General features: G+C 52.4%; 13 protein-coding genes across 13 annotated transcripts; 9 read left to right on the top strand and 4 right to left on the bottom strand.

Annotated features, from left to right (window-relative positions):
- Positions 1 to 596: 596 nt before the first annotated feature.
- Positions 597 to 2267, top strand: BBBOND_0210100 (hypothetical protein, conserved; the record flags this gene model as incomplete). Its single annotated transcript, XM_012912589.1, has 1 exon — positions 597 to 2267. The coding sequence occupies one exon, from the start codon at positions 597 to 599 to the stop codon at positions 2265 to 2267; it is 1671 nt and encodes a 556-aa protein (XP_012768043.1).
- Positions 2268 to 3332: 1065 nt separating this feature from the next.
- Positions 3333 to 4330, top strand: BBBOND_0210090 (hypothetical protein, conserved; the record flags this gene model as incomplete). The annotated part of the gene is made up of 7 exons (XM_012912588.1): positions 3333 to 3358; positions 3448 to 3532; positions 3569 to 3835; positions 3871 to 3954; positions 3990 to 4073; positions 4109 to 4183; positions 4223 to 4330. 7 exons carry the CDS (start codon positions 3333 to 3335, stop codon positions 4328 to 4330), a joined length of 729 nt encoding a protein of 242 aa, XP_012768042.1.
- Positions 4331 to 4392: 62 nt separating this feature from the next.
- On the bottom strand, positions 4393 to 5967 carry BBBOND_0210080 (membrane protein, putative; the record flags this gene model as incomplete). The annotated part of the gene is made up of 7 exons (XM_012912587.1): positions 4393 to 4518; positions 4557 to 4738; positions 4774 to 5252; positions 5287 to 5442; positions 5481 to 5584; positions 5621 to 5688; positions 5724 to 5967. 7 exons carry the CDS (start codon positions 5965 to 5967, stop codon positions 4393 to 4395), a joined length of 1359 nt encoding a protein of 452 aa, XP_012768041.1.
- Positions 5968 to 6549: 582 nt separating this feature from the next.
- On the bottom strand, positions 6550 to 6842 carry BBBOND_0210070 (hypothetical protein, conserved; the record flags this gene model as incomplete). The annotated part of the gene is made up of 2 exons (XM_012912586.1): positions 6550 to 6715; positions 6760 to 6842. The coding sequence occupies 2 exons, from the start codon at positions 6840 to 6842 to the stop codon at positions 6550 to 6552; spliced, it is 249 nt and encodes an 82-aa protein (XP_012768040.1).
- A 787-nt stretch (positions 6843 to 7629) lies between these two features.
- On the top strand, positions 7630 to 9583 carry BBBOND_0210060 (ABC transporter, putative; the record flags this gene model as incomplete). The annotated part of the gene is made up of 2 exons (XM_012912585.1): positions 7630 to 9374; positions 9412 to 9583. The coding sequence occupies 2 exons, from the start codon at positions 7630 to 7632 to the stop codon at positions 9581 to 9583; spliced, it is 1917 nt and encodes a 638-aa protein (XP_012768039.1).
- A 149-nt stretch (positions 9584 to 9732) lies between these two features.
- Positions 9733 to 10993, top strand: BBBOND_0210050 (hypothetical protein, conserved; the record flags this gene model as incomplete). The annotated part of the gene is made up of 2 exons (XM_012912584.1): positions 9733 to 10303; positions 10338 to 10993. The coding sequence occupies 2 exons, from the start codon at positions 9733 to 9735 to the stop codon at positions 10991 to 10993; spliced, it is 1227 nt and encodes a 408-aa protein (XP_012768038.1).
- Positions 10994 to 11460: 467 nt separating this feature from the next.
- Positions 11461 to 12922, bottom strand: BBBOND_0210040 (hypothetical protein, conserved; the record flags this gene model as incomplete). The annotated part of the gene is made up of 8 exons (XM_012912583.1): positions 11461 to 11550; positions 11726 to 11938; positions 11974 to 12048; positions 12084 to 12403; positions 12438 to 12467; positions 12504 to 12641; positions 12679 to 12774; positions 12811 to 12922. The coding sequence occupies 8 exons, from the start codon at positions 12920 to 12922 to the stop codon at positions 11461 to 11463; spliced, it is 1074 nt and encodes a 357-aa protein (XP_012768037.1).
- Positions 12923 to 13110: 188 nt separating this feature from the next.
- Positions 13111 to 14310, top strand: BBBOND_0210030 (hypothetical protein, conserved; the record flags this gene model as incomplete). Its single annotated transcript, XM_012912582.1, has 3 exons — positions 13111 to 13290; positions 13331 to 13505; positions 13541 to 14310. The coding sequence occupies 3 exons, from the start codon at positions 13111 to 13113 to the stop codon at positions 14308 to 14310; spliced, it is 1125 nt and encodes a 374-aa protein (XP_012768036.1).
- Positions 14311 to 14482: 172 nt separating this feature from the next.
- BBBOND_0210020 (tRNA-His guanylyltransferase, putative) lies at positions 14483 to 15671 on the top strand (the record flags this gene model as incomplete). The annotated part of the gene is made up of 5 exons (XM_012912581.1): positions 14483 to 14718; positions 14833 to 15002; positions 15042 to 15127; positions 15163 to 15242; positions 15278 to 15671. 5 exons carry the CDS (start codon positions 14483 to 14485, stop codon positions 15669 to 15671), a joined length of 966 nt encoding a protein of 321 aa, XP_012768035.1.
- A 228-nt stretch (positions 15672 to 15899) lies between these two features.
- Positions 15900 to 17800, top strand: BBBOND_0210010 (diacylglycerol acyltransferase, putative; the record flags this gene model as incomplete). The annotated part of the gene is made up of 7 exons (XM_012912580.1): positions 15900 to 16231; positions 16278 to 16503; positions 16539 to 17005; positions 17041 to 17146; positions 17187 to 17306; positions 17343 to 17708; positions 17744 to 17800. The coding sequence occupies 7 exons, from the start codon at positions 15900 to 15902 to the stop codon at positions 17798 to 17800; spliced, it is 1674 nt and encodes a 557-aa protein (XP_012768034.1).
- Positions 17801 to 17994: 194 nt separating this feature from the next.
- BBBOND_0210000 (hypothetical protein, conserved) lies at positions 17995 to 19801 on the top strand (the record flags this gene model as incomplete). The annotated part of the gene is made up of 3 exons (XM_012912579.1): positions 17995 to 18082; positions 18118 to 18243; positions 18279 to 19801. The coding sequence occupies 3 exons, from the start codon at positions 17995 to 17997 to the stop codon at positions 19799 to 19801; spliced, it is 1737 nt and encodes a 578-aa protein (XP_012768033.1).
- A 666-nt stretch (positions 19802 to 20467) lies between these two features.
- BBBOND_0209990 (hypothetical protein) lies at positions 20468 to 21370 on the bottom strand (the record flags this gene model as incomplete). Its single annotated transcript, XM_012912578.1, has 1 exon — positions 20468 to 21370. The coding sequence occupies one exon, from the start codon at positions 21368 to 21370 to the stop codon at positions 20468 to 20470; it is 903 nt and encodes a 300-aa protein (XP_012768032.1).
- Positions 21371 to 23113: 1743 nt separating this feature from the next.
- BBBOND_0209980 (hypothetical protein) lies at positions 23114 to 24118 on the top strand (the record flags this gene model as incomplete). Its single annotated transcript, XM_012912577.1, has 2 exons — positions 23114 to 23125; positions 23396 to 24118. The coding sequence occupies 2 exons, from the start codon at positions 23114 to 23116 to the stop codon at positions 24116 to 24118; spliced, it is 735 nt and encodes a 244-aa protein (XP_012768031.1).
- Positions 24119 to 25550: the final 1432 nt, after the last annotated feature.

Raw genomic sequence — 25550 nt, 5'->3', positions numbered from 1 at the left:
TCTGATGGCTGCTGCAGTGTCTATCTCAAATGAATTTGCCAAATGCCATCTACTGCTGTAGTTCTGTTTCCGTGGTTTTGTTGCATCAGATAGACCAACGCTATATCCAAATAGTTATTAGAAGATGTAGTGTCTAACATATAGACGTGTTGTTGGCTGATATTGAATTTGGGGGTTTCGTGTCCTACACAATCTCAGTGTATATAGCAGCTCTATTGCGTCCGTCGTTGTTGCTCACCATGTTTGCATACTGGTATCATGACTATTCAGGGAGTCAAACGCGTCAACAAAAACGAAGTATAACGCAAGCCAGCTTAAACTGTGCCGCCAACGAGGACATGGTGTAGTTGGAAAATAAGTCAAGCTCGATCAGGTACAACACGCGTTAAAATTAGTCGTTGAAGTTGAAGTCAAAGAACGGGTCACGCTTGAAGATAGGATACAGTGTTCAAGCAAGGACATAAAGGTGGCATCCCAGATTAGAGGGGCCGTTCTTGGGGTGCTGCCGAACAGGAGTTTGCCATCAACGTAGAGCCCGCTAAGCTCAGAAGCCAGCGTTTGTATGAACTGAAGTCGATCCGACGCATAACGTCAAGATGCACGTCACGCCTGGCATTGTAAATCACCCGGAGGGTGGCAGTAACTTCCCCATGAGCACGAGAGCTGGATATCCTCATCAGCCGGGTATGCCTGGATATGCGTTGCCTGGCCTGATGTATGAGCGCGGAGACGAACAGCATAACATGCATGCGGGTTACAACTCGGAAACGGTAACTGATGCGTTTTACGACGGAATTGTGAACCCCATGTACAATTTCGAATCCACCTACCTGATGCGGGAGAATATAGCCAGCGTTCCGGAAAACAACAGTCACATGGTGAACAGCGGTACCAAAGAGTATCCAGAAGGTGTAAAACTATACACGGGGAATGCAACACCAGAGAGTAGGTTCGCATATAACAACAGGGATGTGGGATACTATCCCGGATGGTATGGCAACGGGTATCAATATATGGGCGGGTACGGTCATTCCCTACCGCCCGCTGTAAACTACGGCGTCGCTCACGATTCGAAACATATAGCGCAGCCCCAGGTTGATATCGCCTCTGTCAGCACGGATTGCGATATGAGCGCCACGCGACTACAGTACAGTTCAGGTAACCGCGAAATGGGTCAGCATTCAACGTACGCGTCTGACAGCACGCAATCGGCAGAGCAATCAGTGGTCAGTGAAACTTCGCCCATGTTACAAGCTACGTCAACCCCATCGACGCCACCCAAAAGGGATTCAAATCTTATGCACAATGAGGAATTGAACGTTACGCACGAACTGGCACCTGGGCCGTTGGTATACAGGAATGGGTACAGCGGGGCGTATTACAATGACCACGCGTCACGGCAAATTCCAGACGACATCGGTGACCGCGCCTACATGGAAAATGGACTGCATGGGGACGAAAAGCACATGAACAGGGGGCGCAACGGATGGAGCGATATAACGTACCCAAATTATGCGACGATGTCGGGAGTTAACGCCGTGAAAGATCCTGGGAACCATCGCCACGCCGTCTTGCCGCGGTTCTACAATGTCGCGCAGGCACAGTATGCCACGCCCGTCGTATATCATACCAATGGGTGGACTCAGAAGGGTTACGTCGGGGACACTGTTTCACCGAATCGGTACGCAGCCGTACCGGAGGTTTCCGGCTACTACGACCAAAGTAGCGACATTGGGGCCATGAAAGCAGAGGATTACATCACTGGTAGCATGACAGATATGAACGGAAATCAGATGGAACAGACCAGTGCCCCACGCATTATGTCCCAAATGTCAGGGGTATACGACTACTGCTACGATCGCGCACAATCGTCTAATGACTTTTATAACCAGGTGAATGGTGGCAACTCGGACACGCAGCAGCGCTCAACGAGCATGGATTACGGCGAGGAGCCGCTCGAGAGCTCGTCCAAGAGCACCGACGGCATCAAGCAGGAAATCAACATCGAGAGCCAAAAGATTCTGAATCGATCTAACATCGACTTCCTGCGCATGAGCGACTCGCTCTGGCAGAGTCTGCGAAGCACGGGGATGTTCAAGCTGGGCAACAAGGGGCGAGCGATACTCAAGTCGAAGATCTCGAAGCAGCTGAAAATGAACCCGCAGCTGCGTATGCGAGCGCTGTGCATTTCGGGCGTTAGGCGCGCGACAACTAGGCAGCTATTCCAGCTGGCACAGATCTGTGGCATCAAGTCCCACCTAAAGTGATGTGAACTGCGGTGCTGGGATGGAGGCAGCACGAGCGAGCTAAAATGGCAAAAATTCTGCCGTCAACAACGCCCAAAACAATTAGACACTTAAAATATCGTCAATTATGTCATCAATATACTCGGCGTTTGACTATTTTCACATGATATGTATGACCATCAGACGAAAGTTGGCTTTCACATAGCGCATGAAGCGGCAAGTTGTGTTCTGCAGTGCGTTACATGTTTACAAAGCGGTGAATCCGCCATTCTAATAAGATTGTATGACGCGGTGGCTAGGGATGCTAGAGCGATACAGCATTGTATACTCTGGCTTTCAAGCAAACCAGATTTTCGTCCATGTGCCACAGTAGCAACCAATACATTGCTTGTTCACCACTGTTTCAGGCAGTGCCATTGAGATTCTACAATTACCTTAAGATTAAGCCTATCGAGGATTGCGAGACGCATTCCACGAAACTCAGTCGTGCCATTTAAATGTTCGGGAATAGGCGGTATGTAATCCTGGCCGTTTGTAGAGAAGTTGTACCATGACGGGTCTCACCGCTGAATCAAGGAAGCACATCAGCATCCAGAAGACATAATTCGTATATAGATACATTTCTTCTAAAACGCTTTTGGCCACAGCCGATGTCTACCTGTTGTATCCAAGGGTGCAGCGCAACGGCTCCCATGCCACTGCGCTCAACGCGACATTCCCGACGAGCTGTATGCGTGAAATAGTATCTGTTTTGGGGAATTTGATGTAAGGTCGCTTGTACGAGGTAAATTGCGAGTTTATATTGGACACTGGGACAAAATGTGTATGAGAATCGGACCAGGTCCTAGAATCCTGTTAGCGGCTGTCTTTTAGATCATATCGCTTTATATGTGCTAATCTTTATTTGTACAGTTGTAGGTGTATGCATTTGAGGTGTTGGTTGCGCAGGTTGCTTTCACTGTGAAGTCTCATCCATCAACACATCCACGTTGCCACAAGTGCCGACGTCCGGCAACGTGGCATCGTCTACGACGCTAAAGCGCTTGTATGTATGCTGTTAACACGATTCCTCGTCCATAAGTCAAGATGCAGGAGCACGAAGCAGCATTAACGTGAGTTACTCGTGGCAACAGCACGTCCGTACACATACTGTTGGTGACGTGCATTTGCAACGTGGTTACGCTGTCACACATGCTTGCAGGACTCCGCCAGCTGGGCTCCCTGCGGAGCGGTTGAACCGAGAACACCACGGATTGAGGATTGTAGAAACGAAGCCCAAAGCAAACGTAAAATGCATGTGCATTTGATCAAAGCTGTCACAGATACAACTGGGATGGGAGGTGGCTGAAGACGCGATATCGACCCGTAGAGGGCTAAGGATGTACAAGCCGGAAGAGACCGCAGACAAGGATGCGCTATACCGCCAAATGACGGGCGGACTTGACCCACTCCTGAAGTACAACAGAAAGAAGCAGCCGGACATCCCTGAGAAGACAAGGCAGCGACTATACGGCATTCCCGGGAGAAACATATTCAACTACGACGTTGAAATACGCAAGGAATGTAAAACCCCTGCTCCCAACCTTGATGTACGTCACCCCCAAGTTGTTGCATACTCTCGCAGCAATGCATGATCCCTAAGGAGGACGCGAAAGTTATGGACACCAATATTCCCCGTATGAGCATTGCGATGCGAAGTTCCTTGGAGGTGGGTGGTTGCCCTGGCCGTATATCCCGCTGCAGGAGTCGCTGCTGCCAAAGGAGCAATGCATCCTCCGACAAAACAGCAAGCAGGTGTCCAGCAAGACCTACGAATCACATATAGAGGTGGGTTGGTGCTTTTACAACGATATTGTGTAAAGCCTGGGTACGTCACCACCGAGCCACCCATCAAGACGGCACGCTTGTCACCATTCAGGTACACCACCAATCTAGAAGTAAGTTGCATTGGCGAGTATTATTCATCTCCGATTCAGGCGGGGCTGGTGCCAGCGTCGGATGAGCCCTGGAGGGCCCGGCGCCATTTCAGCGAAGCGAACACCCATTGCTACGACTGTACGTCCCCTGACCAAAATCAACATTAGGCTGCAGTTTTGGCGGGCACGGATCCGCAATGATGAGTAGTGTGACAAGCGGAATCCATGGGTCATAGTGTGTTGTTTTCCGTGATGTCCCAAATGGGCGTGCATTCTTCGCAACACCGCTTTTCGTGCTCGTCGACGCGCTCCGGGACCTGGTAGTGCGTCTCGGACGTACTCGGGTCAGCGTTGACCTGTGCGAAAATAACTTAAATGCACTGAATGAACCTACGTAGACGGGATATGGTAAATGGAGGCGGCAGACTTCCTTGATGGCGTCGCAGTCGCAAGCACCGGGGAATTCTTCGGCCTTCCTACGTTTCAGGTGGAACTCCTCCAACGGCTTCTCCTTCGCCGCCTTTGCTATTGCGGACGGCGGCGCAGCCTTCTTGTCGTACAGATCCCGAGGGGTGTCTGCGCAATATCGAGAGTTGAATGCGTGAACTAACCTATCTCGGGATTGTATTGCGGGCACCCTTCGGGATACATGTGCGACTGGTCGTACGTGGTGTACTGCGGCGGAATCCTGTAGTGGTTGGCGAAGACTGAAAAGGAGCAGAATGGCGGCACCGAGAGGTTGCTGCACGGGACCGCGATGTCGTCCATCCAGAAGCCGGGGCACGCAATAAGGGCGGCAATGCACTGCACAAAGCACATGGGAAACGTTTCGGCGATCTTAGCTGCCCCAGTAACGCAAATGGGGAACAGGCTGGCGCAGTACATTCCCAAGTATATGTGGGCGCAGAAGTAGTATTGCGCGTCGCTAGTGCGCCCAACCTTGGCGGCGTACTTGGCGGGGAAAGACGAGATGACGCCATTCATCACCGAATCGGTGATGTCAGCCATCACGAAGTCTGTTGCCGATATAGGGTACAGAACGGAGCCCAGACAGTTTATCCCCGTAAGCATGGGTAGACATGGCAGGCTCCTGCGAAACTTTAATAGTTCAAGTAGTCCCTTACACTGATATAACTATGGGAGGCACTAGGTCTACCACCACAGCCAGTATAGTCTGTATCACGCCCTTGATCTGCTGGAACGCTTGCACGATCATGTTTTCCAGCCCGGGCTGGTTGGCCGATGCGGGCGAGTGGACGTGGGAGTACTGGTTGCCCATCCTGCGTTGCCATGCATCGGGGTATCCCGCACAACGTACCATCTGACCAGATCGTAGCCAGTTCCGCCCCTGAATGGCCCTCCTGGGAATTTCACCAGGTCACCAAAAGTATGCGATGGGCTCACCCAGCTCCCCTTGTCACACTGCGAAATGCTTTAATCCGGTGGGCATCAACCTACGTGAGGCTGGCTGAATGAGCGATGGGCGACTGCCTGTGTGAACCTTTCGGTGGCGCGGCGCCCCTTTACTGTAGAAGGTGAGATGTGTGCCACTGCAACGTACCGATGTCGAGCATCCATCGGTATCCTTCCACGTCAAAGGTTGCAGCCACGTTCGTCAGCAGCCTGGAGAAAGCCAGCTTTTGCTTTTCCGAACCGTCCGTGATCTCTTGGATCATCATGAAAGCCTCGGAAAAGAGGTCCTCCAAGCGCCCATCATCCTTGTGTACGTGCTCAACTGAGGCGGCGTGGAGCACACATACTGTGTGCGTTGCGATAAGAGCTAGTATTGGCGTCATCCGCCTCATTCTGCTACAGGAAGACGCAGTTCGAGGTCACCTTAGTCATGATGTACACCTCTTACACACGCCGTCTTGGCGCGGACGATAGTAGGAAGTCAAAATATTAAATATTCATGAAGCACGTAGTATGTTTGTTTATGCAATCTATTTGGACAATCAGAGAAGCCACTCGAAAGTCCCGATTGACAACGCCGTGCGTGTCCATGGGGATTCCAACATGAAAACAACGACGATATAGCGTGATTCCGATACACTTCCGTTTACACAAAGGCGCTACTAAGATATGGAAAATCATGTAAATAATATAAGTTGCGATTACTGAATCTGTTGGACTGTACCGCCCCTCGGCTACAGCGTCTGCACCGAGATGGATTGGCTCCTACGCTTCCCTTATTGTACAGACTGCCAAAGTACAGATTCTCCAACACGTATAGGGAACCGTGGGGATCGGCAGGTTGCCACCGGTGCCCAAAAATAACCCTGAATCAGAAACGGCGTCAAACCCAAGGCGTAATGTTGTCGTCGGCGTTCAGACCCCGTTTCCCGGATATGCACCGCGCATCATACCCGACCGATAGGCTTCCGGTTTCACGTAGACTCCTCTTCAGAAACCACGGGGTACTTGTTGTAGCCGACCTCCGGAGCCGTCCAGTAACCCAGGGTTAACAATTTCTTGTTTTCTGGGCGGCATGCGGGGAAGTACAGCCAGACGCCGGCAGCCCCGTAAACGGCGCCCCATAGAGCCAGACGTTTCCTGCAAGGTTTTTGGGGGGCCAACCGCCATCGCTCAACACCTACCATACGTGCATCCATCCATAGGTCCTCCTCAGGTGGTACTGGGATGTTGCCATCCACAGCTTCGCGTAGACGGCTTTTGACATTCTCGAGTACACCACTAATTCATCCGCCTGCACATATGCATCAGATCGCGTAAATATGGCATATAGCCCATAACGGATTATCGAATTGCCGACCATGAGATATGGTAGAGTCAAGAGACTCCAGTCAAATACCAAACAATACTGCAGCACAGAGTAATTTTTTACAATACGGCACGCGTGTGTAAACACTTGGTACGCATTTCCTACCTGCGGTTGTTGGTATATATGATCGGCGAGGGTCACTCGGGGACCCCTGCTCGGATGCTGATCGGCGCAGGTCGCCGTTCAATCAAATAGGTGGTAGACTGTCGTCTACGATTTTAAAATCGCGTCTTGGAGTGTGTGATTGCCTTGCTACAAACCATCGCAGGCCCCCACCGGCGACGACGAGCCGGATGACGCCGATGGGCGCGGATGTTGCACATGATGCCATTACGCCTATCGTTATACTTATATAGGGATTTGTGGTCATAAAGTCGTATATTTCAGTCTACAGTTGTAGAGTCGGTTGTTTAAGCTGACGTTTAGACTCGTCTACATTCATGTGTTAAGCGCTCGGAGCCTGTTGCACATCCTAGACGTGCTTTATACACAGCTGCACGTTCTTCTGATTGGGATCACGTCGGATTCTGTGCAATCTGAACTCTGCCTATGCCCAAAGGACTGCTGCTGTTGAGTATTATGTTTTACTGAAGATTCCATTGTGCCATTTACGCCTTCACTTGCAATTTCAATGTGTTAGAAGGCATTTGTCTTTCATTTTTAGGTGAACGGACCAAACATCACGATGGGTGCAAGGCCTTCGAAACCGATGTCGCCGACATCGGAGGAGGTGGAGGCTGCCGCCGACGTTTCCGTTTGCGATACCCTGCGGAGGTTTTTTAGCGAGCTGGAGCCGGAGGAGCAGATTAATCTGGCGTTGGGAGGATGCGCTATGGTGATAAACGCAGCAACAAACATGGTCTACCCCAAGATCATCGGCAACATCATCGACTCGGGGAGCACCGGACGCGTATTCGGCCCGATATCGTGGTTGCCCGGGTGCCACAACAGGGCGCCAGCGCTTGATGGCGACGAGGTCATCAGCATAAACTGCCCCTACGCCATGTTCAAGAAGCTGTTCTGCTCCGCACTGCCCTTGTACGTAGTCGGCAGCCTGGCCTCGTGGGTTCGCGTATCCAGCATGAATTACGCCATCTACCTGATACAGAAGCGCTCACGCAAGAAGATGTACAAAAAGATGCTGATGCAGAGAGCGCCGTTCTTCCACACCCGCGCGTCGGGGCTGCTCATCGCCAAACTGCTCAACGACTGTGAGGAGGGGCCGAAATCCATGGTCGAGAATGCGTTCACCTTCCTGAGGTGCTGCAACTCGGTGATCGGAGGCACCATCAACCTGATCAGCATCTCCCCCTGTCTCACGGGAGTCACCATGACCTGCATTCCGCTCTTTGGGCTTTTCATCATCGGCTACTCCTCGATCATCAAGCGCTGCCAGCGCCAGCGGAAGCAGCAGCTGGACAACGCCATCGGGAAGGCGGAGGAGGTCATCAGCGGCATCGAGAGCGTCATGAACTTCGGTAAAGAGACCGACGAAATCCAAAGTTTCTCATACTCTCTGGACCAGTGCGACCCCGTTTCTATGCGCGTCTGCAACGCGGAGGGGGTTTTGATGGGCTCCATTCTGGCGGGGTTCAACTTGTCCACGCTGATAATGCTCTACTGCGGCTCATACAGGATGAAAGCGGGTGACATTTCCGTCGGAAATATGGCGTCGTTCATCCTATACGGTGCGCTATTTGGGCTAGGCGTGTCCGGCCTGTCGAAGGCAAGTTTTATGCATGCACGGCCAATAACAGCTATACAGATCACGTCAGACGTGTCGAAGGCGGCAGTGTCCCTCCAGAGGATATACGAAATTCACGACCTGGAAGATCAGGAAGATGACGGCGACATCCTGGACGACGTGCGCGGCGAGCTAGAGTTCGACAACGTCTCGTTCTCGTACGACACGCGCTCTGAAGCGGCGGTACTGCGGGATATGAGCCTCAAGATCGAAGCGGGCGAGGTGGTGGCCATCGTTGGGGCCAACGGCATGGGGAAAAGCACAACGGCCAACCTGCTGACCACGCTCTACAAGCCCACCGGCGGCCGTGTGCTGCTGGATGGCGTCGATGTGCAGACGCTCAACTCCCGCTGGCTGCGCAGCAAGGTGTTCACTGTCGTGACGCAGGATCCCCTGCTGTTCTCCATGTCTATTGAGAACAACCTGCGCTACGGTAACGAGGAAGTGTCGGACGAGGAGATTCGGGCTGCAACCCGCTACTGCGAGATACACGAGTTCATCGAGTCCTTGCCGGAGGGGTACCGCGCCACAGTAGGTCAGCGCGGGGCGCTGCTGTCTACGGGGCAGAAGCAGCGCATAGGCCTCGCGCGGGCGCTGCTCAGGGACACTCCGTGCCTCATATTGGACGAGGCCATGTCTGCGCTGGACGGCTCGTCGGAGGACCTCGTGCGACGCATCATCAACCGGTAGGTCGCAGATACGCTAAAGGTCAAACGCATTCAGCAGCGACAAACGGCAAACGGTCATCCTCATCACCCACCACGCAGCGACTCTAAGCAACGCCCAAAAGGTAGCCGTGCTCAATGAAGGCACTGTGGAATACTACGGGCCGCTAAGCAAAGCTGCCGCCAACAGCGCAACCTTCCGGACACTATTCCCCGCATTCAAAGCCTGAACAAAGTACACATTGTAATTTCTCGTTGATGTGCTCCCAATCTGGGTGTCACAGTGACAGGGGATTGATGCGGTTACACATCTTCGCGTACCCGGGCCGCACAGACTCGCCCTCAAAATCAGCTTCCGGTAGACACATTGTCTAGTTTGATGGCGGCGGCGAGGATAGGCGATGGGAGAGTCGCAATTCAGGTCGCCGTGGCCGACAGCTACCACGTGAGCGGCGGCCCCTTCTGCTGCTTCGTGAGAGTGGCTCCAGTCGAATCGCAGTGGTCAGACGACGACACGCCCGTCTCAGTCGACTTCATATCGTTGAATGTGTACGGACTGGTCTCCTTTGGCAGCCGGTTGCTGGCGCCGTCGAAGATCCAGAACAGCCTGCACTTCGGTTTTCTCAAGGAAGCTCGCAGAAGGTTGAAGCCTAATGAGGGGGCTCACCTGATCTGCGCCTCCGACGCCGTGCTGTTCCACACATGCACGGAAATCAAACGGACGTCGCCCGAATCGTACTGTAGGTCCACGCCACATCCCACTGACAGCGGCGCAGACAGGTATACCTGCACGATACCACCCTTCGTGCCGCCAACCGTCGACGGCGAAAACGTATCGTGCAACTACTTCGTCGATGTGACAGTCCAGCACAGCTCAAACCGCCTGTCTCTGCAGCGAGAAACGCTCCGCCGCCGGCTTGAGTTCCGCGTGCAGGGGTCGATTTACCCCGGTAAGTGCAGTAAAGGTGAACCCAGACTTTGTAGGCGTGCCGACTCTTGACGATGCGTTATACCCGTTCCTGCCAAAAAAAGGGGGATACAGGCTCGATGGTGGACGGGTGGACGAGGCGGTCCTGCCCCGGGTGTGCCGGGACATCACCAGCGGAGACTATGGGCGCGAAAACATGTTCTTCGACTATGACTCGACGCTCGTTCGTCTAGAGGCGGAGTCGCCAGCCGTGGAAATAACGGCGGACCGGTCAACCGACGCTTCTTTGCTGTCGAGGGACCTCAACGCCTTTTGGCACGTCTGGGACACCATGAACGGATCGGGCTTTTTGCATGAACCCGAGGAATCGTACGTGCTGCGCAGGTATAACCGGTTTGTGGAGCAGTTCACGGAGCTTGTGTTGAACGACGCCACCGGAAAGGAGCTGGAGAAGTACCGCCCCTGGTTCGGCAGCATGCTGCAAGTCATGCAGCCATCGGGCGACCAGGGGCCTGCCGGAGGCGGCCGCCATGAGGCGCTCAGAAAATTCTATAAGGTTGTGGAGGAGCGCATCGCACAGTTACAGGGCACCACTATGGACAACCTGCGCCATGCGGCAGGCGACTCTTTGGAAATGCAGTACGAGCAGGCAGTGGACGGTAAGGTGGTGGTTCAATGGCGACATTTGTGTCAACAGGTTCGAATAAAGTGATGAACTTTTCACTCGAGGGGAGGAGGCTGTGCACTTGTAACCTGCAGGGATTTGGGCAGTTGAGGGGGGCGCAGGAGTTCACCCTGCCAACCAACTCTTGGTTCACGCTCCATTTCGAATTCCCCGACGCGTTCAGGTGCCTCCAGGTGGATGTCAACCTGGTTCGGTTGGACATTGCGGGCACACAGGAGCAAGTCACGTCCGAGCTCAGCGTCCTGCAGCGGTCGCTGTACACCCTGGGGAAGACGCAGTCCAGCGTCACACTCTTCGTCCCCATGCACACGACACCGACGTTCATCTCCAGCTTCCTCACCGTATCCTATAAACTGGAGCTCCGGTTCAGCTACTACCCCGACTCCGTCGACAGCTTGCAGGAGGACACGGCGAGGACGGGGCTCAGCAGGCTGCGCATGCTTAAGTGGGACCATGCGGTGCGGCTGATGCAGAGCGAGTCCGTGCGCCTCCAGTCACGGTGTTTCAGGAAAGATGAGCCGGCGTCCATGGAGCGCACTCTGCACCTGGCGCGTGCGCTTTGCGACCGTCCGAACACCACCGCGCTGATGCGCGGAGCGCCGGCCCAATCGGCCACGTTTAACATAGTATGATTGTAGTCTAGTACATTAGCATCTAGCAGCAGCATACCGCTGCCCGCGTGTCATTTGGCGAAGCATGGGGGATGCCTTTGTGCCAGATTCGGTTGCTGTCGTGCAGCCAGCCGTTGATGCGCGCAACGTGCGCAGCACTGCGATAAAGCTGGTCCAGAGTGCAAAGGCGGCAACCGGGGGCGCAAAACCCGTTTGCATTGGCCTCCTGGAGGGTGCACCGGGTGGAAGCGAGCTGCACCCGGAACGGCGCACCAAAACCGGTGAGGCTTGGATTGGCGAATGCCGCCACTAGCCCTGGGCCAAGCGCGTAGTTGTACAGCTTCACGTCGTCCAAGTACCCCTGCAAGCCTTTAAAGACTATACATTGCAACCAACATTGAAACCGGGGGTGTCGAATTTCCGACCTAAATACAGGTCACCTGAACCGGGCACCAGTTCGCCTCGCAGAGCCTGCGCCAGTTACTTTCCAGAGTCAATAAACCCACGATTGCGGAGTCGAGCATGCCGTTCACATACAGCTTCAGCGTCTTGCCCTTCGCAACCACCGTTAACTGCGTCCAGCGCCTCATCGGTATAGCGGCGTTGGACGTGAGGCCCTCATTTGCCGAGTTTTCAGTAGAGACCCGTACGGACAGCTTGTTGCTCAGCGGGTACAGCATCACAGTCGGCGATTGAGCCGAATAGCTTCTTCGCGATACTACGTTGCGGAATCCAAGCGAGTTGCTGTCTAGCAGGTACAGCCGCAGGTTGAGAGTGAACTCCGCTACTTCGAGTGAAGGGCTGGCCACTACACGACAGCCTGTGTCTGCAGGCTATGTATAATATTACATATTCATTACCTTCATCGAACGTCGCGCTGCTGCCGTGTCCTGCGCAAACTGTGATTCGATGCAACGCTTCCCAACCTGTTGACGGCGGACCCGCAGTGACGTGGTCGACGATATGGTTGCCATAGCCACTCTCGTCGATCGGGTAGAGCTTGTCAAACGTCCAGAACGCCACCAGGCCTCGTTCAGGTGCCCGAGTGGTAATCACTTGCTTCCCTGAAGTATTTTGAAACTAAAATTGGCGCATGCTCACCAAGACAAATGGCGTTACCGACCTCGAAGCAGCTGGCGAAGCTGCCGCTGACCCTTTTAACCAGCCTTTCCAGGTATGTGTGACTCGTAGTTGACACTGCGCAATGTCATACTCGCGCAGCCGCATCCTCACCTGCAGGCGTCGACTCAACGGCGACGTCGGCGGCCAAGACAAGGGATAGCGTCACTGACGCGACAACGGCTACACATCCACATACAATGTGGTAATATGTAACGCCGGCCATGTGTAAACGTCTGACGGCCGTGTACCAGGTCGGAAGCCCAACCGGCGACGATGTCGTTGTAGCCCGCGCGGTACGCGGTTACCGTTGTGCCGCCCGGTGCATCGCAGCCGTGGAAGCGGTACCGGCAGTGTACATCACGTTTCAGCTGTTATTGTAGTGTCCTAAACAGTTGATGATGGCCCACAAAGATGGCAGCTGTGCGAGAGTACCTCGTGTATGGTGTCGACGACGCACATAAACACCTCTGGCCCGTGCATTACCACCTCCTTAAGAATGACTTCATGGCTGCAATCGACGCCATTAGGCGGGGAGCGGACCCGCTGCTCACCGACAGCAGAGGAGAGAGCGCCCTGGCGCTGTGCTACCAGGTAAGGCTGCAACCGCCGCAAAGGTTACATATGCTCACAGCTATTTTTCAAGACCGTTAACAGGTGTCTGAATTCCACGGTCCCGCTAGGAAATCGCAAATGCCAGCAAGGTTGGTCATTGAATAAGACGCGTTACGATGCCATCGCAGCCCCTAAGGCTACCTACACGCCGCCGACGCCGAAAAAACACAAATTGGAGGCTGCTCCAGAGCTTCGTAGGTTGTGCGCTAATGTGTTACATCTGCAACAGATGGCGTGGCCGACTACGAGTCGGCGGGCAAACCCGCCATGAAAGTTGACAAGTGTGTTGATCCGCCACTCTTCACGTCCCAAATCGACTTTGTCGTCGCTAGCCACAACATTGAAGCCGCGTCTTCGGCGCATACGTCGCTTTTCAGGCGCGCAAAGGGGCTGCTGGCGGTGCTGCGAACAGCGTCGGAGAGGGATGGCATGCTGCTGCACTCGAAGCATGAACTGCTGCGCGCCATCCGTGATCTCGAGTACCCTGGACTTTACGCGTCGCTCATGGACCACATGTTCCTGCAAAGCGCGTCCTACGGTCTGAAGAACTTGGACAACACGGACGTTTGGGACGCACGCTGTCTATGGCGGGCCGCGGCCTCGAAGCACGCTGCGTTGCAGTCGCTCACTACTTTCGTCTCGCAAGTAGCAGGGCTGCTCGAGGAGCTGTGCAGCGTGTTTCACGTTGATATATACAGCAATTCGCCGTTGAGGGGCACGGAGCTGTACCCGGGGCACGACCGGCGCCTCCTCCTCCCGGGGCTGGAAAGCAGCACCATCGAGATGATAGCTCACATCGCGTTCGTCACGAACCACCCGCTGCTGTTCGACGCAATGGTCTTGCAGGAGGTCTTCCAGCAGGGTGGCAGTGCTTTCAAGTGGTCCGATTTGCTATCGCGCCTGCTTGGCGAAGCGGAACACATGAAACCCTTCATGGAGCCTCTCATGAGGAGAAGCCTGCGCAAGAACGTAGAGAATCGCATTCTGTTCCACAATTGAGCACAAAAGTGCTGCACATTTGCGTGCAGGACGACGGGCAGAACCTAGACTTCCCGTGGCACACTTCGCCGCACTCACAACGGCAATGGTGTTGTCACGCGGAAGTTGACAATGTAACGTAGTCGACATATTTTATATTGCGTTGGCGGGTGATGTGTTAGTGCAGTGCAGAATGGCGAACACTCGCTTCGCGTACGTTAGGCAGTTCGAGCAGGAAACGACCCTGATGCCGGACTGCTGGCCATTAATTCGCGTGGATGGGCGTGGATTCACAGGATTCTCGAAAGTGCACGACTTCAGAAAGCCAAATGAGCCCCTGGCTCTCGGCGTTATAAACGCGGCGGCCGCCCATGTGATGGCGCAATTTGACGATATCGTCCTCGCGTATGGGCATTCGGACGAGTACAGGTGTGTATTTGTCAGTTTGTTATAAATGTGCCTAGCTTCCTGCTGCGGAGGAACACCAGGCTCTACAACCGACGGTTCCAGTAGGTTACGACGTCGCTGTTTGCATCCGCTCAGGAAGATACTATCCAGCGTTGTATCGGCGTTCTCCGCCGCGTATTGCTTCCACTGGAGTGCCTTCTACCCCAACCGGCCGCTGAAAACGCTGCCCACATTCGACGGACGCATCGTGCTATATCCACGTTTCGAGCATGTGGTCGACTACTTCTCCTGGCGGCACGCTGATTGTTAGTTGCATTCTGGTGGCGACTATAGGTAACTTTCAGGTCACATCAACAACCAGTACAACATTTGCTTCTGGTGTCTAGTGGGCGACGGCAAGAGCCCGGACGAGGCATACAAGTGGCTGAAGGTAACGCCCGTTCCAGGGTCACTAAAGGCGCGCAGCATACCCAGAAGGGGGAGAAGAACGAGTACATATTCAAGTCGCGGGGCATCAACTACAACAACCTGCCGCGCATATTCAGGTTGGTCTGCAGCGCGATGGAATCACGGGCGGCAGGAAGGGAACAACGCTCGTACGATTGGCCGATCCGGAAACGAAAGACGATACACCGCGTAATGACGCGCAGCGTGATGAATCGCTGAATAATGTGGAAGGATCTGAGATCTCCCACAGCACCGAGATGCCGGCACCACCAAAAGCTGGAGAAGCAGACGACGTTATCGCTCCCATAATCGCAGAGGAGGAGTTGTTGGCAATATCGCACAAATTGGAAGCTATATGCTCGGCATTTCGAATCGGAGTGCTGCATTGCGATAACATCAACGACGAGTTCTGGAAGGCAGTCGCGCCTTCCTACCTCGATAGCGGTGCACAGAACACGCGAGACCGAATATCGACGCTCTCTCCGTTGAGCCGGGAGAATATCGCATTGCTAAATACAGGGAAGTAGCGGCTTTGCCAGCGCAACGTGTCGCGAGGGTCGCGCGACGCCTCGAGGGGGTGCTCAACTGCTCCGGAAGATAAGACATCACGTGACAAGGGGTATAAGGGGACAATTGCTCTTCGAAACATCGGGTGTACCACAGAAGAGCATGTGAAGCGGCGGACGCGGCGCCACCGGGCATCTCGGCCGGGGCGTTGCAGCCTTGGAGACTGATGTTCGGTAGGCGCGACGAAGATGAGGCACGGTATCGGTGGAGCAGTCGCGTATCCGCACCGGCGCAAAACGCACGTCAAGCGCTCCACGAGCATCATCTTCGGCAGGACGGGGGGAACAGTCAGTGACGCCGAGCTAGGTGCGATGCACGATGAATTCGATCCATACGCGTCGAGTGGGACACCAGACGAAGATGTGGCAGAGGAGTACGTACGAGTTGCAAGGCCTCTGCGGTCAGCAAATGGCGAAGGAAGCGCGCGAAGGCGCGCCAATAGCGCTCCCAATCGCAATTTCGGATACTGGTACTTAAACGGGCACTCAAGCTATGACGACCGGAGTCACCACAGCGGAAGGTAAATTTAGCTTTCGCAGCATACATCGCAACTAAAAATGACACAGGCCGCTGCACGAGACGCTGCATACCGAATTTCGCCCGAGCTTGCTGTCAGGCCACATGCAACACCTGGACCTACAAGGTTTCATGAACCTCGCCTTTGTGATCCTGGTCGTCATCAACTTTAGAGCGGTTATCGGAAACTTCCGAAAGTACGGGTTGCTCCTGGATATACCGACGTTGTACAACTTTAAATTGAATGACTGGCCCCTGACGCGCTGCTGCATCAAGGTAGGTGAGGCAGCTCACGGCGTGACGCCGCGCAGGTGCACATCACGATAGTCTTCGCGTGGGCCATCGAGCGGTTCATTGCGCCGCTCTCAAGGAAGCCGCTCACTGTTCCCGTGGTGTTCCTCCAAATGGTCAACCTCGGCATCGTATTTTACTACCCCTACCTCACGGTGGTCGTCTTGAAGACGCAGCCGGCGTGGTCGGCGCTGATGCTCGCTACTTCGGTTGTATGGGGTCTCAAGATATACTCGTTTCACCATGTGTGTTTCGATTACCGGCGTGCGGTATGCAACGGTGAAAAAATATCGGACATTTGCAAGACGAGAATGGAGGCGAAGGCTGCGGCCAACTACCCGGGCTGCATCAAGCTAACGGAGCTGTACCGGTTCCTCCTCATGCCCACAGTTTGCTTCCAGTTCTACTACCCGCTCATACGCAAAATACGATGGACACGGGCACTCAAGCACTTTGTGCAGTTCCTGTTCCTGCTCGCAGTGGCAAGGTGGGTGGGGGAGCCATAGTTTTTATACGTTGCAGGATAATCGGCGATCAGTACATAGTGGTGACCGTTACAAATACGTTCACCATGCAGGAGTTCAAGTCGGCGAACTTCTCTACCGTGGCCTACCACATCCTTGACAGGGTAGGTCGCCACAACTGCCGCCCAACATACACCTGCGCAGATGCTGCTGCTGTCTATCCCAGTATTGTACTGCTGGCTGACGATGTTCGTCGTGATTTTTCACCACTGGTGCAACTTCCTCGCCGAGATCACGCGTTTCGGAGACCGACGGTTCTACGATGTGGGTTCCCGGCTCGCAAGTACACATTCGCTGCAGGACTGGTGGAATGCGGCGTGCTTCGGCGAATACTGGCGAAAGTGGAACCTGCCCATTCACCAGTTCATCGTGCGGCACATCAGCAAGCCCCTGTTCAAGATGGGCGTGCCGTGGGAGATGAGCAGCGTCATCGTATTCACCATCTCAGCGGCGCTGCACGAGTACCTGATCTCAGTGCCGCTCGGACTCGGCTGGACAGGCTACGTCTTCTGCGCCATGATGGGGCAGATACCGCTTCTGATGATCACGCGTGTTTCGGTGGTACGTGAAATGGCTGTTGAGGAATCTAGCATTACGCAGTTCCGCAAGAACCGGACTCTAGGCAACGTGCTTTTTTGGTTCCTGTTCTGCTTCACAGGACAGCCGGTAGGTGCAGCGATTGCTCGTCACAATGTGAACAGTTGGGTGTGTTGTTGTACTGGTACCTTTGGGGTGTAAAGCAGGGATCTTTCGTCTAGTACGGACGACGGAGCCGAGTGCACCCTCCGCAAGGATGGGGAGCGAACGTCGTAGAGGCGACAACTGCTTTTATTAAATATATAGCATATTTGCCATTGCCCCCGTTACCCCTTAGGCCGAGTGGAAGCGACGCCGGAGTCACCAGTGTGTAGGCGCGACAGCGCCAGAAATCTTGTGGCGTGAATTGCCGAAAATGGCGAATTCACAGCTAGAAGGCATCTGCCGGAACTTAAAGGTTGCCCTGGAGGACACGGACGCGCTGTATAGAAGCGTACAATCTGGTATGTGTATGTGACCAATGTGTAACACGTCGCAGGGTCAGGGGTGACGCCGCGTTCCTCAAAAGTGCCGAACAAACGTGTTGTACACTTCGGGCAATCGCGAAATCCAACCAGGGAGTACAATCCGCCGCTTACTGTGCCGCAGACATCACCCAGTCGACGTAAGTTGCAGAAGGCGCATGCTGATGTGTTGCAGGCAGGGGCGCAACGTCCCATCCGTCTAAGCCGAATATATACGCCGATTACGGCGAAGAGACTACAAAGGTCGAAAAGGACATCCAGTATGTGACTAAAGCGACGCATAGTGAATTCTTCCGGGCCCTCAATGTTAACCTCGATGGCTGGACGGAGGCGCAGAGGCAGGTGTTCTACAACCTCGTGACGAGTGCAGAAAAGCACATGCACCTGGAAAGTGAGAGACTGCAGCGTGAGTACTCGTCGCAACTTGATGCCAAGCTCGAGCTTGCACGCCGCGAGATGGCTGAAGCCCAAGGTGCCGTTGCAGCGGAACTATCGGAATTACGAGTTGAGCGGGAACGCCGTGCCTTCGACGATGTGGAGGACCGACGTCGCACAAAACTCATGCAAGATGCACTGCACAATCTGCAAAAGTCGTACGACAATCTCATGGACGAATGTACCGCCAAGTCCAACGAGATAGTGCGACTCAACTCCGCCATGGCAGTTACGGACCGCGCAATGCTGGGACTGAAGCAGCGGGTGCTTGAGCTCGAGGGCGAATTGAACGAACGCCTGCAACAAATAGAGAATCTGCATCACGAGGTTGCAAATGCGTATAAGCAGATGGAAGCTGTGAGCGGAAACAACGCGAAGAGCGAGCGCGATCTTGCATATACAAGAAATGAGCTCAAGCAGGCACGCGACCAGGTCACAACATTGCAGCTGGAGGTGGAGTCGCTGAACCTGAGCATGCAGCTCGCCTCCACAGAGAAGGCTGCAATGGAGTCCAAGGTGCGCGCGTTGGAGAATGAGGTGTCAGAGCTGGGCGCAGAGCGCCATAAACTCGAGTTGACGGTATCCACGCTCGAGAGCAGCACCGTCCCGTCACTGAAGGAACAGTGCAAGCTTTTGGAGGAGCAGAGGAACCTCGCACGCGTGGAGACCGCCACCTGCGACAAGCGTCATGAGTTGGCCCAGGCAAAGCGCGAGCTCGAGAGCATGCAGTACAAGTGTGACCAGCTGTCGGAGGACAATAGGGTCCTGCTGCGCGAAAATGCGACATTATCGAAACAGCTGCAGGAACTTAAAAAAAAGACGAAGGAGTGCGAAAACGACCTCTTCCAAATGAAATGCCAGGCTCATCTCATGAGGCAGAAAGGCTATAGTGTACGTACGGCAGGTGCCCGGGCTGATAGTGGGTCTGGCGGTGCTGTTGGCGCGGAGCTGCCGGAGGAGGAAACTGCCGACGCAACGCCGAACAGGGCGCAGCCGGCCAGACGTGACATTTTCGCCCCCACCATGTTCGACGGGCCCGACGAGGAAACGCAGGAGCAAATCGACACCCTCGAAAAGGAGTTGACCGAGCTGCATTTGGAAAAGGACCGCATGATCTCAGAGATGACTCGGTGCCACGTTGGCCCAAAGTCTCCCGCCAATGAGCGCAGACGGCACCTGTTGCTGGAACGTGGAGTGGCGGAGACGAATCAAAAGATACACGAATTATCGGAGTCTATACGGAAGTTGTATACGCCTGCTTAGGCATTTTGTGCGGCCTGGATGTGGCGAATACGCTATGTAATCTTGTAGTTTACTTCATTGATCACTATGTTTATTGTCATTCCCAAATACGCTCACCTGAAGGTGCCATTTCAGATATTCTGCCCATCTACACCGGGTCGTTTTGACTGGCGTAATTCTTGCCGCTGCAGTTCCCGATGAAATCTTCTCGGACAAATGGCGCACTGTGGTGCATGTTAAGTGTGTGATGCTTCTGTAGCATGAACCACGTGAAATATGAAAACGGTGCGATCTTAGGGCGGTGGAGGGCTTGAATATGTTAAGATACTGACGTGCTGAGCACAAGTTGCTAACACACTAACCGAATGGAATATGAAATTCAGCACATGGCATAGATTTACAAGTCTGTCTTAAGTCGTCCAACGACCAGAATTGTCGTTTACTTCGTGAGTTAAAAATTAGTGTTCATTTTTAAAATGTCAGGAAGGTACGTCTGCGAATTTTGTCAGCTTTATAATTTTATAATTTTACAAAAAGATCCACCCCCTTTTACGTGATGAGCCGCTACTTATTAGCGGATTTGGTGCCGTCGTAATACCCTTCCACGACGCAACTGCATTTCTTACATTCGGGCTAAGTGGCAAAATAAAGTTCAACGTTTGCGTTGTAGTTTTCAACGTCAGGGTCCTAATCCTCGTACTCATCGTCGTCATAGTAGTCACTACCAGAATATTCATCATCATCATAGTAGTCACTACCAGAATATTCATCGTCGTCATAATATTCATCATCATAATACTCATCGTCGTCGTCATAGTACTCATCATCATAATACTCATCGTCGTCGTCATAGTACTCATCATCATAATACTCATCATCGTCGTCATAGTACTCATCATCATAATACTCTTCATCGTCGTCATAGTATTCATCATCGTCCTCGTACGAGCCAGAATTAGCGTCTTGTGCGTCAGCGGTCCGTTTCGCCGGTTTGGGCGCACCGGGAGTCTTAACTTTCTTGGAGCGACCGCCAGAAGAGGGTTTGGGCGCACCGGGAGTCTTAACTTTCTTGGAGCGACCGCCAGAAGAGGGTTTGGCCTCACCGGGGGCCTTAGCTTCGTCGGAACTACTGCCAGCAGATGGTTTGGGAGCACCTGGAGTCTTTGCTTTCTTGGAGCGGCCGCCAGCAGATGGTTTGGGCGCACCTGGGGGCTTAGATTTGTCGGAGCTGCTGCCAGCAGACGGTTTGGGAGCGCCTGGAGCCGTAGATTTGTCGGAGCTGCTGCCAGCAGATGGTTTGCGAGCAGCTGCAGCCTTTCGTCTCTTGGCGCGGCGGTCCTCAATTTCATCAGCATACAAGGGGCGCCAATAAGGACGATTCCGTGGGTGATTCCAAGGCAGCGGCTCCATATTGAGTTCGAAGTCAACCCCTGGCACAGGTATGCCTCCATGATAGCCACGGGTCTTCGTCATAAATTTCTCGAATGTCAATGCGTTGTCGTCCTTCTTCGTGGCAGCCTGAGCATGTAGCACGGTAGAAAGGTACGCAATGACGAAGGTGCCGAAAATGGCGCCTATGTGCATCTTCATCTTTAGTTACAGCTACGTTGAGAACCCTGAGCAACCATGAAAAGCCTGCCGAGCTGTGCTGGCAGTCGGGATGCGAAACTTCAGTGCTGCACTAGCAGTGTCACCCCGGTCGCCGCTGTTTGTATGAATTATTGTGAGGTGAATGCCAGTGACATTTTAGATCGCAATGCTCCACTGACCCTGCAGGGTACATTGGGCAAGCACGAATCCACCGTACACCCTGCTTCGTCCCGTATATCCCGCAAACGTTAATTTAATACGTTAATATTATATCATTATATGTTGCAGCAAGCTGCAAAACATTGGATTCCGTATCGCAACCTTCCGTACTGGACGCGAGCTGTATAAGCTAGCTTTGCGTGATGGGCATATCTCAGTGCATTAACGTATTTATTGATGCAATAATAAGCCTGTGTATTAAAGGGTTATTTTAACGGCTATATTCTGCCCGTGTGTGATAGTGTGTCCAATGCTCCTTCCATGAGCCGAAGGTTAATGACTCACATGAGGTTCACAAATGCGGGCAATTATGACTCTTCATTCCCACAGTTCTACAGCAGTAGAATGGTTTGCAGCTTGACTCGTCATGGGATCAATTTTTGCCTTTCGAGTGGCTGGTTGTGCAATTCTATCTATTAGTTCTGTGAGTCACGTCTTCCCGCATAACCAACGGCTTCCCTCCGTTACAGTCGGAGCGTATAAGTGGGCAACGTGATTCAAATATCGTCAAGTGTAGCTGTTAATCACTCATTGTTCGGTTTTAAGAAACGTTTAAGTTGTGGTTTTCTAGTATCCCTTCTCAGACGTTCGGCGTTAGACTTCACCATGTGAATCCTCATTTCAACTAACTTACAATAGCAGTGTAATAGGCCGTTTTGAACCATAGTGTGGGTATTGGTCCTCATTGTTGGCGTATACAACCAGACAATATCATTATCAGTGTTACCAAAAAATGATGCGAACAGCAGAGGTTGAATTGTTATTCACTCAAAAGTGCCAATGTAACAATTCGAATAGCATTCATCATTAACTACGTTATCGCGAACATATTAGGTGTTCTACACTGATGGCGCATGCATCTTTCGGTCTGATGGCGCTTTGCTGAAGCGGCAGCGCTATAACTGTTGCCTCAGTTTAGTTATTACGCTGCTTTAACATGCTGACAACATAGCTGCGCAAGCTGCTCTTAAGTTAACAATCTTTGATGCGGTCACGACAACAGCTTTGCAATCATGTGGGAAATACTTTGGTTATAATGGAATTCTACAGCCATGTTGCCAACCACTACCATAGTGTTTGCACTAGGCGTTGTACAATGTGTCATAACAGTGATATTTGACGGCCTAGTAGGGCTATGTTTTGTATTATCTTACTGGCAATAGCATTGGCACGTCGAGCGGGTGATTCATCCACGTTAGCAGGCACGAGGTGCCACACTAGACGTAGTAACATGTCATATGCCGTATTACCGCGTAAATAGGTTGCTAGTTAATGTTTTGTGGCGTGCTTATGAACGAGATCATGAGTGGCGCCGGCGTAATGCCCAACGTGACAATCCCCGGGCTGGTTGTATAATGTACCATACTGCACGTAACTCGCGGTAGTCATTAAACATAGATTCGTCGATGCACAAATATCGCCATTATACGACTAGTTGTCCGCCTTCTTTGGCTAAACATTGATACGCCAGTGACGTGCGTTGCGGTTGCTGCATGCTACGGCAACGGTACGGATTCGGCTGCCATGGTATGGCTGGTCCGTCATCGTACTGTTATATTACACCGACCTTGTGTGTATACAGCGTTTAACATATCACGCTAACGCGTGTTTATTAGGCACACACAACATTTGTGCTTCTCAATTAGCCCAGAGCCGGATTTCACTCTGCCAGTTACATTCGCGGCTTGTTTTGGAAACTCGCCGTAAGTAGACAAACGACACGCGCGTTCATATAAGTCGCATAATTCCACGAACACTTTTACAATGCAATTCGATTCGTTGACTAGGGCTCCTCGGAGTGTCTAGGAGGGCATTGACTGGTTAGTAGCACTGAAGGGAGATGATGCAGAAAAGAACTTGGCTGCTTTGGGTGCTGCACTTCACAAGTTCCTTGCAGACAAGCCGGTCGGCAAGATGGTGCTTCCAGCCCTCGAGAAGGCCAAGATCTTTTCAAAAGACCTCATGACGCATAAGGCGCTAAAGGATCAGTGGCCGGCAAACGTTATGCTGGAGAGATTCATTACGCCAATGGATAAGGACCCCGGAGCATTCGCTAAGATTATCGGAATCGTAGACGAAAGCGATTATAAGAATATCGTACAGGCCAGAGGTATGAAGCCTGAACACATCGCAAAGGATCTAGGAAAAGTTGTGGATGGTTGTGAGAAATTCTTGGAAAATATCAAAAACGCAGATAAATATGAATCCACTTATAGTTCAGAAGCTACCTGGGCTGGATCATGCGTCGAAGATCCAGAAGCTTGCGCAATTGTCCTGGTGGGAATGGCGCCAATGTTGTACGTGGGCCTTCGTGCTTTGCGAATGGCTAGCCTGAGTGAAACACAGAGTTGGTTACACCCTGGTGCACTTGAGCATTTGGGAAATGTATTGAATGCCCTGGGTTACAGAGGATCGGGATGCCGCGCTAACATGAGCGGTTCTTATCTTTACAAGTTATTGCAATATAATGTGAACTTCAAAGTGTTGGAGACAATCTACCGGCTCGCTGGATTCTGGGCTTTCTATTGAATATGGGTTGCAGGAGTTGTAAAAGAAGCTGGACACACACAGATGCTAATTCCAGGTCCCTAGCGAGTTGATGTCATACGGATTCTCAAGAGGCCCTTCAAACGACTTAAATATGGTGACAGCAAGTTTGAAGAATACACGAATCACTCATGGCACTGTTTACGTCACATGTTACAGTTCTTAGAGTTTCCTGAATTGTATTCAGGAAGCAATTTGGCGGGTTGCTCATCAACATCACATGCTACAATGTTCATATAGCACGCAGGTGGTGTAGACCCGTAGCTCACAAGATCGTGCCGTATACAACTTTGTGCCTTCCTGTTGTTTGATAGCACGGTATGGCTTGGTGTAGCTTGGTAGCATAGCAGTGGCAGGGGTGCGTGGCTGTCCCTGACTGCAAGGTCTAGTATTCTCTTAAGATTTTACTACATAATGACACCATCTGTTGTAGAAGTTGGTCATTTGAAAACAGACGTTATTATTTTATCTCCACGGCCGAGAATGCTGGTGCCCGTGAGTACCTGAACTGCTCATTTATGAGCCGTATTGGGCGTTCGCTTGATCTTGTGGTGAACTGGCTGTAGTCGTTTGTGCATGGGTCTATAAGAGCGATTCTAATAACGTCCGTTAACATCACGACGTGGGACACGCAGCCGATATCACCAGAGTGAAGCGCTGGCGTGGTAAACGCGATAACTGACACCATCCCAACGTGAACAGATAGCACACTATAATATGAGAAAACGAATAAGAGGTCAAAACACATATTTAAACATTGGTACCGGTAATAACCGAAATGAGCAGGCATCAACGGCGGCGATATTTCAGTAATGGGTGTTACAACAACACCTGATAACGTAGCCTATAGCATAAGATTGCATGAATTTAGGAGCGTTGTCACTCATAGGTGCGTTGAAACTGCTCATGAGGCAATCTTGAGCTAACATTGCATGATGCGTTAATTCTGCCACAAAATCAGACGAATAGCGAGGAAGCTTCGCATTTGCATTTTTTGGTACCATTAAAGCGCCTTTCGCGTGTTATAATTGTCAATGGCATTAAACTAGTATCTCAGCCGCAACTACCATTCCGTGGAAAATGTTTAGGTATTCATTTGAATGAGTAAATTTGCTGGAGCCCACGTACCGCCAAGTCCAACACGGCACTGACTCCAAATATACGTCAACTGCCCATTGCAGACACTGTTCGGTTATGCCCGTATGAAATGGCAAGGCTCCAGAGTACCCACATCTAGAAAAGTCGGTTATATGGTGTTAGTTAAATGTCGTCATGTTACTATACGTCCTTGGCTTGTGTGCCTGTGTACTCATGTTGTTGCAACAGCTTCAGGGATTGGGATTTCCGGCACTTATGGGTACCATCCCTCTGGATTCCGAATTATAACACCACCGAGGCTAACCAACCCTTAATC

The sequence above is a fragment of the Babesia bigemina genome (genome assembly GCF_000981445.1).
Source record: "Babesia bigemina genome assembly Bbig001, chromosome : II".
Lineage (NCBI taxonomy): Eukaryota > Apicomplexa > Aconoidasida > Piroplasmida > Babesiidae > Babesia > Babesia bigemina.
Note: the sequence above shows the minus strand (reverse complement) of the source record. Positions and strands in the feature narration are given on the sequence as shown.